This window comes from Anolis sagrei, chromosome 10 (genome assembly GCF_037176765.1).
Source record: "Anolis sagrei isolate rAnoSag1 chromosome 10, rAnoSag1.mat, whole genome shotgun sequence".
NCBI classification, from domain to species: Eukaryota; Metazoa; Chordata; class Lepidosauria; order Squamata; family Dactyloidae; genus Anolis; species Anolis sagrei.
Window position 1 is genome coordinate 15,747,470 of NC_090030.1, and position 15,466 is coordinate 15,762,935.

Below are 15,466 nucleotides of genomic sequence, written 5' to 3' on the forward strand. Positions count from 1 at the left end.
CAACTACAATTCCCAAATGCCAAGGTCTATTTTCCCCAGACCCCAGTAGTATTCATATTTGGGTGTATCAGGTATTTGTGCCAAATTTGGTCCAGTGAATGACAATACATCCTGCAGATCAGATATTTATATTATGATTAATAACAGTAGCAAAATTACAATTATGAAGTAACAACAAAAATAATTTTATGGTTGGGGGTCATCACAACATGAGGAATTGGGGTCGTGGCATTAGGAAGGGGTTGTGGCATTAGGAAGGTTGAGAAATACTGGGCTAAACAGTATATTTTCTCCAATGGTGTAGGGCATAGACAACGACATCCTGTGATAATGTGGTAGACCTCTTGTGATAATGAAGCAAGCAGAAGTCTCAATTGCTGTTGCCCTTCCTCCCAAAGGAGCTGCTACTGCCTTCTGGTCATATGGTGATACTTTTCTTCATCTCCTTCCATGTAGTTTCTGAACTGCAGTGACTGTCCTCCAAGTTCAGTCACACTATACATTTGTATTGTGAAAGAGCATTAGGTTAGTGAGAGTTTTAGATTCCTCTCCCAATGACTTCCATGACTTTTTCAGAGCGAACTGGGTCGTCCTTTGCTTTGAGCCATTCACCTCAACCCCAAGAATGGAAATTGTGCCTTTTCTTCCAGAGCCACTCTCCCACTAATACCCACATTGTATGCTGATACAATCAATTCATTTAAACTTGCATGATTAACTAAGATGCTTTTAATTAGAATACAGCTCTAACAGGATTACATTCCCCCTCTCCGTTTGAGCCGGGCATGCCCTTATTTATTCTAGCAGCCAAGGCACATCTTAAAGGCACTGTGAGATTCAAAGCATGGCAATACTTGAAAAGATTTCCACAAAAGAGATAAATTTCTCTCTATTACAAGACCGACACACGAAAGGGATTTAAACTACAGAGAAGTAATTTCGGATCAGATAAAACGTCTTAACCAAAGGAGGAGTTATCCAAATAGAGCAAGGTGCTCAGGGAAGATGGAGAATTACTTTTCGTGGATCCTTTTATGAAGAGCTTGGATAAAGATTTGGTTTAGGCACAGCAAATCCGGCCTCCGTTATGGGATTGGATTGAACTAGATTATTTTCAAGGATCCTTTGCAATGTTCTGTGTCCTGACTCTTAAAAATCATTCTCATACACAACTGTCTCTCTCTCTCCCACCTCACCGGAAGAGAGAAAAGGGCTTTCTGAGCATTCCCTAATAATAATAATAATAATAATAATAATAATAATAATAATAATACTTTATTTGTACCCCGCTACCATCTCCCCAAGGGACTCGGTGTGGCTTACATGAGGCCAAGCCCACAGCACATCAATAAACAAAAGCGATAACAATCAATACAGAACAATTAAAATAAAACTCAAAAACAAAAAATATACAATAAGCAATAAACAATAACAATAACAATAACATACAACATTTAAAAACCTATGGCCGGGCCAAATGTAATAATTAAAATTTAAAATGCTGGGTATGAACAAGGTAGGATAAGCTAGGATAGGGTTTTTAAGGAAAGATGAGGGCACGCAGACAATCCTAAATCAATATTAAAGTGCATTGTGAGGACATATTGCTAAGAGTTTTCCTTATTCTGGGAAGGCACACTGGAACAACCACGTTTTCAGGCTCCTCCTAAAGACTGCCAATGTTGGGGCATGTCTGATGTCCTTAGGGAATGAATTTCAGAGTCGAGGGGCCACCACAGAGAAGGCCCTCTCCCTCATACCCACCAATCGCGCCTGCGAAGGAGGTGGGAGCGTGAGCAGATTCCTTGCCTAAGAAAACCCTATGAAATTCAAGAGAAACAAGAACGCTTACCAATGACATAGGCCAGTAGCAGTGCCAGCGTGACTGTGATAGCTGTTGCACTCAAGGCAGTACATTTCCAGTTGCAACATCTGTAGGGTTTGTTGAAAGAGAACGCCGGTCTTGAAAAAGTACTTCTAGGAAGCGGTCGAGGAGGCGGAGAATAAACAGTATTGGAAGTCAAAGGATAGTTCTGGCTGGCAGCGCTGAAGATAGCCGACGACCCCGATCCATGTTTAAATAGGAAGTGCCTAAAGGGGAAAAAAGAGAGAGAGCCATGTTGTAACAGCCCAACATGTACAGCGAGTGGTTGAAATACCTATATGAAACACTGCTGCAATAGACTAAATAGTGATAGAGATATGTACTTGAATGTTAGACATTAGTTTCAGTGAGGCTCACAAGCAAGGAATCATGTGCAGCCCAACCTTATACTCCTATTCATGCTTCCTTAGAAAGAAATCTCATTATTTTCTTGTGTTGTACCCCCAGAGAATTACATTTAGGGCTACATTATTATGCCTTTCTCCATAAACACAGAGCAATCAGCATCCCTTTCATAATAAAAAAATTAAAAGATCTACTTGGTTTTTAAAAATGTATTTATCTGGCCTTGACACAAGAGGGACAACAGCGAGAATCAGGTCCGTTCTCTGCTACTCCAAAATGTAGGACCAGATCTAATGGTTTTAGTGGGTTGCTGTGAGTTTTCTGGGCTGTATGGGCATGTTCCAGAAGCATTCTCTCCTGACGTTTTGCCCACATCTACAGCAAGCATTCTCAGAGGTTGTGAGGTCTGTTGGAAACTAGGCAAGAGAGGTTTATTTATCTGTGGTATAATGTCCAGGGTGGGAGAAAGAACTCTTGCCTGCTTGAAGCAAGTGTGACTTTTTATAATGGGTTGTTGTAGGTTTTTTCCAGGCTATATGGCCATGTTCTAGAGGCATTCTCTCCTGACGTTTTGCCTGCATCTATGGCAAGCATCCTCAGAGGTAGTGAGGATGCTTGCCATAGATGCAGGCGAAACGTCAGGAGAGAATGCCTCTTGAACATGGCCATATAGCCCAGAAAAAACCTACAACAACCCAGTGATTCCAGCCATGAAAGCCTTTGACAATACATTAATTTTTATAATGTTTCTAAGAGGATAGATCTTGACTGAAATATTTGATGGTAGGAATGGTTCAGCAACAGAACTAGAGAGATAGTGGGGTCTTCTCTCTGGATGTCTTCCAAAAGATGTTGAGGATGCTTTAGCTGGAGATCTTACAAGGCCATGGTAACACAGTGGTTTAAACTGCTAGCTGCAGAAAAGCTGCTGACCAGAAGGTTGGAAGTTCAAAGCCACGAGTTGGGGCAAGCTCTCAACTGTAAGCCCTAGCTCCTGCCAACCTAATAGTTTGAAAACATGCAATGTGAGTTGATCAATAGGTACCACCTCGGTGGGAAGGTAAAAGGGTGCTCCATGCAGATATGCTGGCAACACAACCAGAGATGGCCATGGACAACAGGCTCCTTAGCATGGAAAAATGGAACAATAGCACCTCCCCATGTCCAGAGATGAGCATTGCCTCCAGACGCCGGAGATGGAAAAAGGGGAAGCCCTTTACCTTTGCATTGTATGTCGATGTTCACTGTGTGTGTAAAAAGGCATTGAATGTTTGCCTCATATGTATATTGTAATCCACTCTGAATCCCTCTGGGGAGATAAAGCAGAATATAAATTAAACGTATTATTATTATTCATTGAGCAAATGGTTGGACTCAATGGCTCATGAGCCACCTTCTGTGGATCTGTGATACTATGATTTCAATCAGGCATGGGCAAACTTTGGCCCTCCAGGTGTTTTGGACTTCAACTCCCACAATTCCTAACAGCCGGTAGGCTGTTAGGAATTGTGGGAGTTGAAGTCCAAAACACCTGGAGGGCCAAAGTTTGCCCATGCCTGATTTAAAGGAATGCTAGGTCCTATAGGCTATTTTTCACTTTGCCTAGGAAAACCTGAAAATTTTATAGGGTTGCCATAAGGCAAGAGGCAACTTGAAGGCAAGCACACATTTGAGCATTTATACTGCAAATGTGTATTTCAAATCAAGCAGTATTCTATATCTTACATTGGAAACTTTATGATTCCAGGACTGAGTCTCCAGATATGGCTTGGAGAAAAAGAACTCATTCTATCATTTCCTAGCGATGCATTCTTAAACATGCGCTAAGAATGGGGGACAAGTGGCTCGAGAGCAGTACATGTGAAAAAGATCTTGGGGTCCTCATGGACAACAAGTTAAACATGAGCCAACAATGTGATGTGGCGGCAAAAATGTCAATGGGACTTTGGCCTGCATCAAGAGTAGCATAGTGTCTAGATCTAGGGAAGTAATGCTACCCCTCTATTCCGCTTTGGTTAGACCACACCTGGAATATTTTGTCCAATTCTGGGCACTACAATTCAAGAGAGATATAGACAAGCTGGAAGGTGTCCAGAGGAGGGCGACTAAAATGACCAAGCGTCTGGAGAACAAGCCCTATGAGGAGCGGCTTAAAGAGCTGGGCATGTTTAGCCTGAAGAAGAGAAGGCTGAGAGGCGGCATGATAGCCATGTATAAACATGTGAGAGGAAGCCACAGAGAGGAGGGAGCAAGCTTGTTTTCTGCTTCCCTGGAGACTAGGACGCGGAACAATGGCTTCAGACTACAAGAGAGGAGATTCCATCTGAACATTAGGAAGAACTTCCTGACTGTGAGAGCCGTTCAGCAGTGGAACTCTCTGCCCTGGAGTGTGTTAGAGACTCCTTCTTTGGAAGCTTTTAAACAAAGACTGGATGGCCATCTGTCAGGGGTGCTTTGAATGCAATTTTCCTGCTTCTTGGCAGGACTGGATGGCCCATGAGATCTCTTCCAACTCTATGATTCTATGATTCTATTCTATGAATGCATATATAAACACAGCATATTTTTTGGAAAGCTTAATCAAAATATTAAAAACTGACACTTCTAAACAAACTTCCCCACTGTGAAAAAAATTAGCAGAAAAAAATGTGAAATACAGTGTTGTATAGGAGTGCACATGACAGTCCTCCACATATTGCTGCAAAACACAACTGAACCCAGTTGCAGCCTGATCCTAATCCTTTGGATGGCAATAAGCAGATTCTCAAAGCGGCTTTGGACTTTCCACAGAAGTGCTGCCAGATGCCTGGTCAGTCTCGTCCATGGTTGTTTTGCCAGAAAGACGTTCCAAATTTAGTCATAAATGCCTGTGGTTTTCACAATACGTTTATAAGGAGAATTCTTGCAGCTTCTGAACCTTATGAAGATAGGAATATTGAAGCTCTCCAGATGGCGTTGGACTACAAACCCCAGCAAAGACAATGATGAGGAATGCTGGGGATCGTAGTTCAACCACATTGATTTGTTGATGTATATCCCACTTTTATACCAGAATACGACACATCTGGACAGCCAGGTAACTCCTATCTCATAACAAACCTTCAAAACATGAAATCATAGAATCCTAGAGTTGGAAGGGAACTCGTGGGCCATCCAGTCCAACCTTCTGTCAAGAAGCAGGAAAATTGCATTCAAAGTGAATCCAAATCCTATCTCAGCCAAGACCAGCCAAAGTCAATAGGTACATATATTCTTGGAGGAAAATCCTATTTTTTTTGCATTTAACTTTTAAGACATGAGAAGCCTTTTTATGGGTGCATCTCCTCTGCAGAATTAATGTAGGACTTGAACTGCTGTTGCTCAACGAACCTATAAAACTACAACTCCCAAGATTCTGTAGCATTGAGCCATGGCAGTCAAAATGCTCTCAGCTGCGTTAAGTCTACAGCGTAGAAAAAAAACTCCAGCACTAATGGTGACGATTCCACAGAAGTCCAAACCCAGAGTTTTGAAAATTGAGGTTCAATACCCTGAATATGTTATGTCTGATTTTTTTTCCATTTCTGAGTTGAGTCTTCAAATCTATCCTGAATATGAAGCAATCTGTTATTTGTTTTGTACGTTCCTTTAAAAATAAAATAAAGATGAAATGCAATGTAATGCTAAATTATTACACCAGGGTCAGTGGGATCATCCATATTACGTGAATTATTTATTTATTTGGACTGATTTGGATTATGTTTTGAACTGGCAAACTGTTTTTAATTGAATGCTTATAATTGTTTATTATTTATTCACTACACTTATATCTTGCCTTTCTCAATCCTGAAGGGGACTCAGGGTGGCCTTGCAAAGGCAACAATTTGATGCCGCGCATACACATATCATCAATAGATTAACAAACACATTAAACATTAAAACCAACTAGACTTTTTTTCATGTCAGGAGTGACTTGAGAAACTGCAAGTTGCTTCTGGTGTGGGAGAATTGGCCGTCTGCAAGGATGTTGCTCAGGGGACGCCTGGCTGTTTTGATGTTTTACCATCCTGTAGGAGGCTTCTCTCATGTCCCCGTATGGGGAGCTAGAGCTGACAGAGGGAGCTCAACCCACTCTCCCCGGATTCAAACCGCTGACCAGTTTGGTCAGCAGTCCTGCTGGCACAGGACTTAATTTATCGTGCCACTGGGGGCTCCAACCAGGTAAAACATCACTTAATAATAATAATAATAATAATAATAATAATAATAATATATTTATATTTTGCTCTATCTCCCCAAAGGGACTCAGGGCGGATAAGCGACTTTAAGCAACAATTTAAAATCACATAATCCAGGTCATAATCCAGGGCCAGTCTGAGTAATCAATGTTAATTTATAGTCTCTTATTGCACTGCTCCCATTATCTTCCATTGTACTGTGTTATCAGCTAATAACGCAGCCAATTTTCTCCATATCACAGTCAATAAAACATCACCCCCTTCAAAGTACATAGCTGAGTTGATTTATATAAAAGTAATGGTAAAGGTTTCCCTTTGACATTAAGTCTAGTCGTGTCTGATTCTAGGGGCTGGTGCTCATCTCCATTTCTAAGCCAAAGAGCCTGCATTGTCCATAGACACCTCCTAGATCATGTGGCCAGCATAACTGCATGGAGCACTGCTACTTTCCTGCAGAAGCTATTGAGCTACTCACATTTGCATACTTTCGAACTACTAGGTTGGCAGAAGCTGGGGCCAACAATGAGAGCTCACCCCATCAATGGATTCACACTGCTGACCTTCCAGTCAGCAAGTTCAGCAGCTTAGTAGTTTAACATGCTGCGTCATTGTGGCCCCTGTTGATTTATATGCTAACATTAATTTAGTAATAACTAATCTAGTAAATCTGGGAAGATCTTGTGCATTCGTAACAAATTGGGAATTTTTAAGGCACATAATAATATCTGAAGCAGAACTTTGCTGTTCTTAATATAATAATAATAATCATCATCATCATCATCATCATCATCATCATCTTATATAAATAAAAATGTAATGTTCATTTGTGGGATTAACAGAACTCAAAAACCACTGGACAAATTGACACCAAATTTGGACACAAGACACCTAACAACCCAATGCATGTCCTTCACTCAAAAAATGATTTTGTCATTTGGGAGTTGTAGTTGCTGGGATTTATAGTTCGCCTGCAATCAAAGAACATTCTGAACCCTACCAACGATGGAAATGAACCAAACTTGGCAAACAGTTCTCCTATGACCAACAGAAAATACTGGAAGGGTTTGGTGGGCAGTGTCCTTTGGTTTTGGAGTTGTAGTTCACACAGGACTCCCATGACCAACATGGGCATTTATGAGCATTGACCTTGAGTTTGGGAGTTGTAGTTCACCTACATCCAGAGATTACTGTGGACTGAAATAATGATGGATCTGGACCAAACTCTACATGAATACTCAATATGCCCAAATGTGAACACTGGTGGAGTTTGGGGAAAAAAGAATCTTGACATTGGGAGTTGTAGTTGCTGGGATTTATAGTTCACCTACAATCACAGAGCATTCTGAACCCCACCAACGATAGAATTGGGCCAAACCTCCCACACAGAACCCCCATGTGGGCCACAGCAACGTGTGGCAGGGGATGGCTAGTAGTAGTAGTAGTAGTAGTAGTAATAATAATAATAATAATAATAATAATAATAATAATAATCTTTATTTATACCCTGCCACCATCTCCCCAAAGGGGACTTGGGGCGGCTAACATGAGGTCAAGCCCAAAGATACAATACAACAAAATAAAATACAGAATGCAAACAAGCATAATTACATCAAAATAAAATATGTACAGGAGCAAAATAAAATAAATAAAACAAATTAACACAATATAAAATCAAACAGAATGGCAGGCCAAATGGACGAGGTAAAATGATAAAACCCTGGATGAGTAGGAAAGAAAATATGTAATGGAGGGGAACTATTGGTCTATTGGATGGCCCAGGAGAAAAATTAAAAACCTAAGTAAGCTGATTGAAAGGCTGTTGTTGACTTTAAGGTTCAAGAGAAGCAACTCTTGAGCATTGCAGCTGTATGTTGGATTGATCTCCTTACCATTCGGAAATGTTAACAAAGTCACACAAAGCAGTCCCTAAGGCCACGTCATGAGCTGTGGTCCAACATATTTTGCGATCGCACTGTACAAAACTGGGTTTCATGCTGATGAGCAGAGTTCTCAGGTCATTGCATTCAGTGGCAGGAAAAAGAAAAAGACAAGGAACCCCTACTGTTTTTGCAAAAAGAGGCTCTTACATTTCGCTTGGCACGAGGGAAGAGACATGGTCCTCCTGATTTCTGGTGGAAGGCATTTCCACAGCCGAGGGCCAGCAAATCCCCCACTGACTTCTGTGGGGCAGCGTCAGGACCACAATGTGGAATAAGGAAAAAGGATATCATAAATGCGTGTTTGTCTTAGTTTCCCAGTCACATTTTTTAAAAATGCTGCAGCAGATTCCGTACAAAAGACGGCCAAGAGGCTTAAGCCCCTCATGTCCTTCTGAAAGAGGAGGCCTGTTGGATTCTGAAACATCAACACACATACATAGCTTGATATCTGCAACGAAGACTGCTCTGAACACCAAACTAAAATCTGTTATAATAGCAATTCCAGTTAAGAGTAGCTAGCAATAATGACAGAAGAATGTTGAAGTATCAATTCATAGATGAATGGCATATGTTCAAACAGAAAGGAATAGTTATTAGAATGGCTCAATGGAATCAATATGATGTATATCTTTAAAGCAGAAATTTCAGCATGCAGGTAAGTAGATCATAGAATCATAGAATCAAAGAGTTGGAAGAGACCTCGTGGGCCATCCAGTCCAACCCCCTGCCAAGAAGCAGGAATATTGCATTCAAATCACCCCTGACAGATGGCCACCCAGCCTCTGTTTAAAAGCTTCCAAAGAAGGAGCCTCCACCACACTCCGGGGCAGAGAGTTCCACTGCTGAACGGCTCTCACAGTCAGGAAGTTCTTCCTCATGTTCAGATGGAATCTCCTTTCTTGTAGTTTGAAGCCATTGTTCCGCGTCCTAGTCTCCAAGGAAGCAGAAAACAAGTTTGCTCCCTCCTCCCTGTGGCTTCCTCTCACATATTTATACATGGCTATCATATCTCCTCTCAGCCTTCTCTTCTTCAGGCTAAACATGCCCAGCTCCTTAAGCTGCTCCTCATAGGGCTTGTTCTCCAGACCCTTGATCATTTTAGTTGCTCTCCTCTGGACACATTCCAGCTTGTCAATATCTCTCTTGAATTGTGGTGCCCAGAATTGGACACAATATTCCAGGTGTGGTCTAACCAGAGCAGAATAGAGGGGTAGCATTACTTCCCTGGACCTAGACACTATGCTCCTATTGATGCAGGCCAAAATCCCATTGGCTTTTTTTGCCGCCACATCACATTGTTGGCTCATGTTTAACTTGTTGTCCACGAGGACTCCAAGATCTCCAAGATTCCAATTAAGATCTATTAATGCTGACAGTGGTTCTCAACCTGAGGGTCTCCAGATGTTTTGGCCTTCAACTCCCAGAAATCTGGTAAATTGGCTGGGATTTCTGGGAGTTGTAGGCCAAAATACCTGGGGACCCACAGGTTGAGAACCACTGCTCTATGGGTCTGTACACCTTTCAAACCACTCAGACCTCCTCATACCCCAAGAGGGTTGACTTCTCCATCAGGAGGTACAACACCTCAGGCTAGCAGTCAGCAAGGCTGGACTTAGTCTTGTCACAACTTGTGAGGACTATCATGGATGCAACCCAGAGAGCTTCAACTAAATGTTCTTAAATCTACAAATGAACTCATTTTCGACCTCTGCTGACTCTGTTTTTGATGCCTCCTTCCCTAGTTTTGGACCTTTTGGTTTCACACTGTGGCCATTTCGTGGAAGGTGGATCTCTCATCGGATCTCACCGACCCATTGGTAGGTCTCTTCCTTTGGAGCTTGAGGAACATAAAACTCTACGTCAGTCCTTCGCCTCATCTTGGAGTCTGAAAGTTGTGCTTTCTTTGTTGATCAAGCCTCCCTTTAAGCCTTTAGCTTCGATGGATATGTTCTATCTCTTCTGGAAAACAGCCTTTCAAAATGCCTTTATCCCTGGCGCATCGTGTGATTGAATTCCTTCTCGGTGGTGGCCCCAAGCCTGTGGAATTCACTCCCTGGGGAAATTAGATCATCTCCATCCCTCCTCTCCTTTAGAAAGAAGTTAAAAACATGGATGTGAGACCAGGCGGACTAGGACAATGACAATGAAGACAATTGCTATGGAAATGGACTATGGACAAGCTTGATGGAGTCTCCAACTACAGAATTCAGCTAGACAATGGCCATCAGACTGGTTTATTTCAGTAGATTTTATTGTATTAATGTTTTAACTATTTATAATTATTGGTTCTGATATGTACTATTTTATTATGTTTATATGTAGGCATCAAATATGTGCTGGCTGGAAGCCACCCTGAGCCCCCCCCCCCCCGGGGGTTGAGAAGGGTGGGGTACAAATACCCGAAATAAATAAATAAATAAATAAATAAATAATCCTTGTGCACTCCAGGCTGATGAACCCTATCATCTCACAAGGGCAAAGTCGTGCTATGTGCTGACATAGCCTTCCTGCTTAGAGTAGTCTCCCATTTCCAATACTATCTTGCACAATAATGTTTTAACAGTTTATTATTATTAGATTTATTAGTTAAATGTGTCCTACATGTATTATTTGTATACCTAAATTTCAGTTTTGTTGTTTACTTTATTGTTTATGATCTGAATGGTTCCAGCCCAGCTTACCTGTCCAAACCTATCTCCTTCTATGATCCACCTCTTCTGGGGAGGCCTTGCTCTCGATCCCACCCATTTTGCTGGCACGACTGGTGGGAAAGAGAGACAGGGCCTTCTCGATGGTGGCCCCTCAGATATGGAACTCCCTCCCTAGTGAAATCAGAGGAGCCCCCTCCCTCCTGACATTCAGGAAGAAAGTAACAATGTGTTTATGCATCCAAGCTTTCTTTTTAAAATGACTTTATTAGTCAACTAGCTGTCCCCTGCTACACATTGCTGTGGTCCAGTCTGTGTACATGTTTTGTGTGTGTATATAGATGTTTATATATTCGTGTATATATGTGTATTTGCGTATATAGTGGTTTTGCACATGCATATACACGTTGCTGTGGCCCAGTCTGTGTACATGTTTTGCGTTTGTATATAGATGTTTATATATTCGTGTATATATGTATTTGTGTATATAGTGGTTTTGTGCATGCATTTTTTGTTTTTTGGTTTTTTAAGTCTCTTCTGCTGTGTTTTCCAGTGTTTTTATGTGTGATGGTCACTGGTTGGCCTGATAGTTGGAACCACTGCTGTTTCTACTGTTTCTACTGTTTGTGAACCGCTGTGAGTCGCCTTCGGGCTTGAGATACAGCGGTATATAAGCAAAGTAAATAAATAAATAATAAATAAATAGTTGTCTTGTGTCCAAATCTGGTGTCAATTCGTCCAGTACTTTTGAGTTATGTTAATCCCACAAACGAGCTACAAAAGTGAAAATCGAATGCAACCAAGCTTTCTGACAGCAAAGCTTGTAGTGCAATAACATAATAAGGAATAGTGAACATACCAATGGAATGACAATGGATATAATTTTGAATGGTGTGATTTTAATAACTTTTAAAATTGTGTTGTTTATTGGTGGGTTTTAATATAAATGTTACTGCATTCTCAATGTTTAATTTTTGATGCTATATGTCAAAATGTTATCTTATGTTTATGTTTTAATTTGGTTAGGTTAATTTATAGTTATATGTTATTGTCTTGCTATTATCTTTTGGTTTTCACATGTATGTATGGCATTGAATTTTGCCTTTTTAATGTTGGAAAACGCTTTGAGTTCCCTTAGGGGGAGAAAAGCGGTATACAAATGTAGTAAATAATTAAATAAATAATGTTTGCCATTTTTTTTTGTTGAAACCCACTCTGAGTTCCCTTGGGGAGACAAAGTGGGATAAAAATAAAGTTTTATTATATGAGGGTTGAATGAAAAGTAATGCCTCCACCTTCGTTACATGGGTTTGGATGGGAATATTTTAATAAATCAAATGCAGAAATAATCCTTAGAATGCACTCTCTAACTACCACTATTCACTTTTTGACATAATTACCAGACAATTGGATACATTTCTGCCAACAATGAACAAGTTTTCTCAAGCTGTCACGGAAGAAATCGATACTCTGTTTCTGTAACCAGTGTCTCAGTTGTCTCATCCTGGGTACCCATCGTGCACAGATCTTCCAATAGCCAAGTAAAGCAATAATGTGACCCACACGTTCTTGTGAAATGCCGATTATGCTCGAAATTTCTCTGAGTGATACGATGATCATCCTGAATCAATCTGTCAAATTTTTGCTTGTGAAACTCGGTGGTTGCTGTCACAGGACGTCCAACTCTTTCTTTGTCGCACAAATCAGTTGTTCCCACCTCAGCATCTTTAAACTTACTCACCCAACGATGCACAGTACTCACATCAACACAATCACCATAAATAGCTTGCATTTTCTGATGAATCTCTTTTGGGGTGACACCTTCTGCTGTCAAGAATTCAATGACTGCACGTTGCTTAAGTCGCATTGACTGACCGACCGTCTGCACAGTGTTCCATACTTTGCACTTTAACAACACAACTGTTCAATGCTAAGGCTTCCTGGCAAAATGGAACTGTAGAGGAGAGTCTACTGAACAAGACAGTACCTGCCACATACCAGTACTGCCAACTGTTGAGGAGTTACGAAGGTGGAGGCATAACTTTTCATTCAACCCTCATATTATAATTACTATTAACTACAATAGAGCTATCCTGACTGTTCTTTTCTCCCTCAGTGACACTGGAAAGTGGACAATAGGGCTGGGTAACCACGGAAAAATTTGTTTCTAAACTCGATTCGTTTTTAGGGGTTTTTTGCGTTTCGATTTTTAAATTAATTCCGAAATTTTCCTTAAATTTTTTTCGATATTTACGAAATTTCATAAATTACGAATCAATTACGAATCGATTTCGAAACAATTACGAATCGATTCGTTAATGGCGGGCGCGATCGCGCAATACGCTAAAAAAACCTCCAAATGGGACAGGAAGCTTCCCTCTCCCTCTGTTGTTGACTGTTGGTGTGATAATTTATTTTTTTCACTGAGAAAACAAACGACTATAAAACTTGCACCAGACATGCGGAAATAATAACGAAACAATTTCGAATCAATTACGAATCGATTTCGAAACAATTATGAAACAATTACGAAACAAATTGAAAAAATTCGTTTCGTTTTTTAGTTGCTCCTGAATGGTTCAATATCGCTTCGTTATCAAAAAAAATAATGAATTAATAACGAATTATGAAACTAACTAACGAAACCGCCCAGCCCTAGTGGACAACTTATGAATGGTTGTTCCAATAATAATTGCTTATAGGGCAAAAATGTTCCTTAGTGGGACCTTCCCATCCTAAATCATAGCAGCTGTCCTTCAAAGAAGACCTTGCTCAAACTAATTGGGCTCATGGATTGCATTGCATTTGGACGTGGAGAAGAATCAAGATGGGAGGCTCGCTTCCCTTCTGTTTACAACAATTTGAAGACAATGCTTGCGTACTCAGGCACAATCAACGTCTCATTTCCATTTCATAATATGTGCTTGGCTGATTTTTTTTTTTTTTTTTGCACGCAGGCGCTGGTACATAAACAAATTGAGAAATGATTATGACTGCTTGATTTGATATTTGGATGTCACCTTGAACATTTTGAGATTTATCAAACACACTCAACCACTCTGTCTGTCTATCTATATCTCTCTCCAGCTGTAGGAAGAATGGTCATGTTCTGACCCTTCACTCCCACTAAAGCTAGTTGCGACAAACTGGTGCAACTGAAGAATTAGAATGGGATTTCACTGGATATAAGCACTCAACATGTGCATTCTGAATTATCTCTAGTTATTATAGTGGAACATAAATTAATGCCTCTAAATCTACTTTGAGATTACAAATGTTCCAAATAAAAAATAAATAAAAATCGGCTTATGACTATTAGGTAGATTTCAGTACTATTATACAAGAACGACTTAGAACAGCAATACAGCTGCTGCCAAACATGTCTGATTGTGTAAGTGTTCCCCCCTATATCATTTTCCCCCAAAGCTTCTAGAGAGCTTCGAAAAGGGAAAGAACAACTGATAGGGATACGGGCATTCAAATACAGCAAATAAATAAATAAATAATATTTAACTCGGTGATTTTCTTTCAGTCATCAAATTATTTGTGTTATTGAAGTCTTTCATGGCCGGAATCACTCAGTTACTGTGAGTTTTCCGGGCTGTATGGTCATGTTCCAGAGGCAATCTCTTCAGACATATCGCCCATATCTATGGCAGACATCCTCAGAGGTTTTGAGGATTCCAGCTAGGCAAGTGAGGTTTATATATCTGTGGAATATATAGAGTGAGAGAAAGAACTCTTGTCTGTTGGAGGCTAGTTTAAATGTTGCAATTGGCCACCTTGATTAGCACTGAATAATGATGATGATGATGATGATGATGATGATGATAATAATAATAATAATAATGTTGTTGTTCATTCGTTCAGTCGTCTCCGACTCTTCGTGACCTCATGGACCAGCCCACGCCAGAGCTCCCTGTCAGCTGTCACCACCCCCAGCTCCTTCAAGGTCAGTCCAGTCACCTCAAGGATGCCATCCATCCATCTTGCCCTTGGTCGGCCCCTCTTCCTTTTACTTTCCCCACCCCGCTACCATTTCCCCAAGGGACTCGGTGCGGCTTACATGAGGCCGAGCCCAAATACAACAATACAAGCAAAAACAACAACAACAACACAAGCAAAACATGGACAATAAAATAATACAACATTAACAATAAGACCACACGATTAAAACTGTGGGAAGGCCAAATGTAAAATTAAAATTGAAAGTAATGCTGGAACGTGGGCAAAAAAGTGATGGGGCATTTGTGGAAAACATACATACATACAAGCAGACCTAAAACAATGTGCTTTGGAGGACAAAGTGCTATGGAATCATTATTCTGGGAAGGCACACTGAAACAACCACGTCTTCAAGCTCCTCCTAAAGACTGCCAGAGTTGGGGCCTGCCTCATGTCCTTAAGAAGTGAGTTCCAGAGTCGAGGGGC

General features: G+C 40.7%; 1 protein-coding gene across 10 annotated transcripts in view; it reads right to left on the reverse strand.

Annotated features, from left to right (window-relative positions):
* Positions 1-15,466, reverse strand: part of TENM1 (teneurin transmembrane protein 1) — a 453,498-nt gene that overhangs the window by 202,234 nt on the left and 235,798 nt on the right. For 5 of the 10 annotated variants that reach the window (XM_067471568.1, XM_067471566.1, XM_067471567.1 and 2 more), the window contains exon 5: positions 1,853-2,091. In XM_067471568.1, the coding sequence (XP_067327669.1) occupies positions 1,853-2,091 (239 nt within the window). Of the gene's footprint in view, positions 1-1,852; positions 2,092-8,534; positions 8,628-15,466 lie in introns of all 10 variants that reach the window. The other 5 variants (XM_067471561.1, XM_067471562.1, XM_067471565.1 and 2 more) reach the window with 2 other exon arrangements.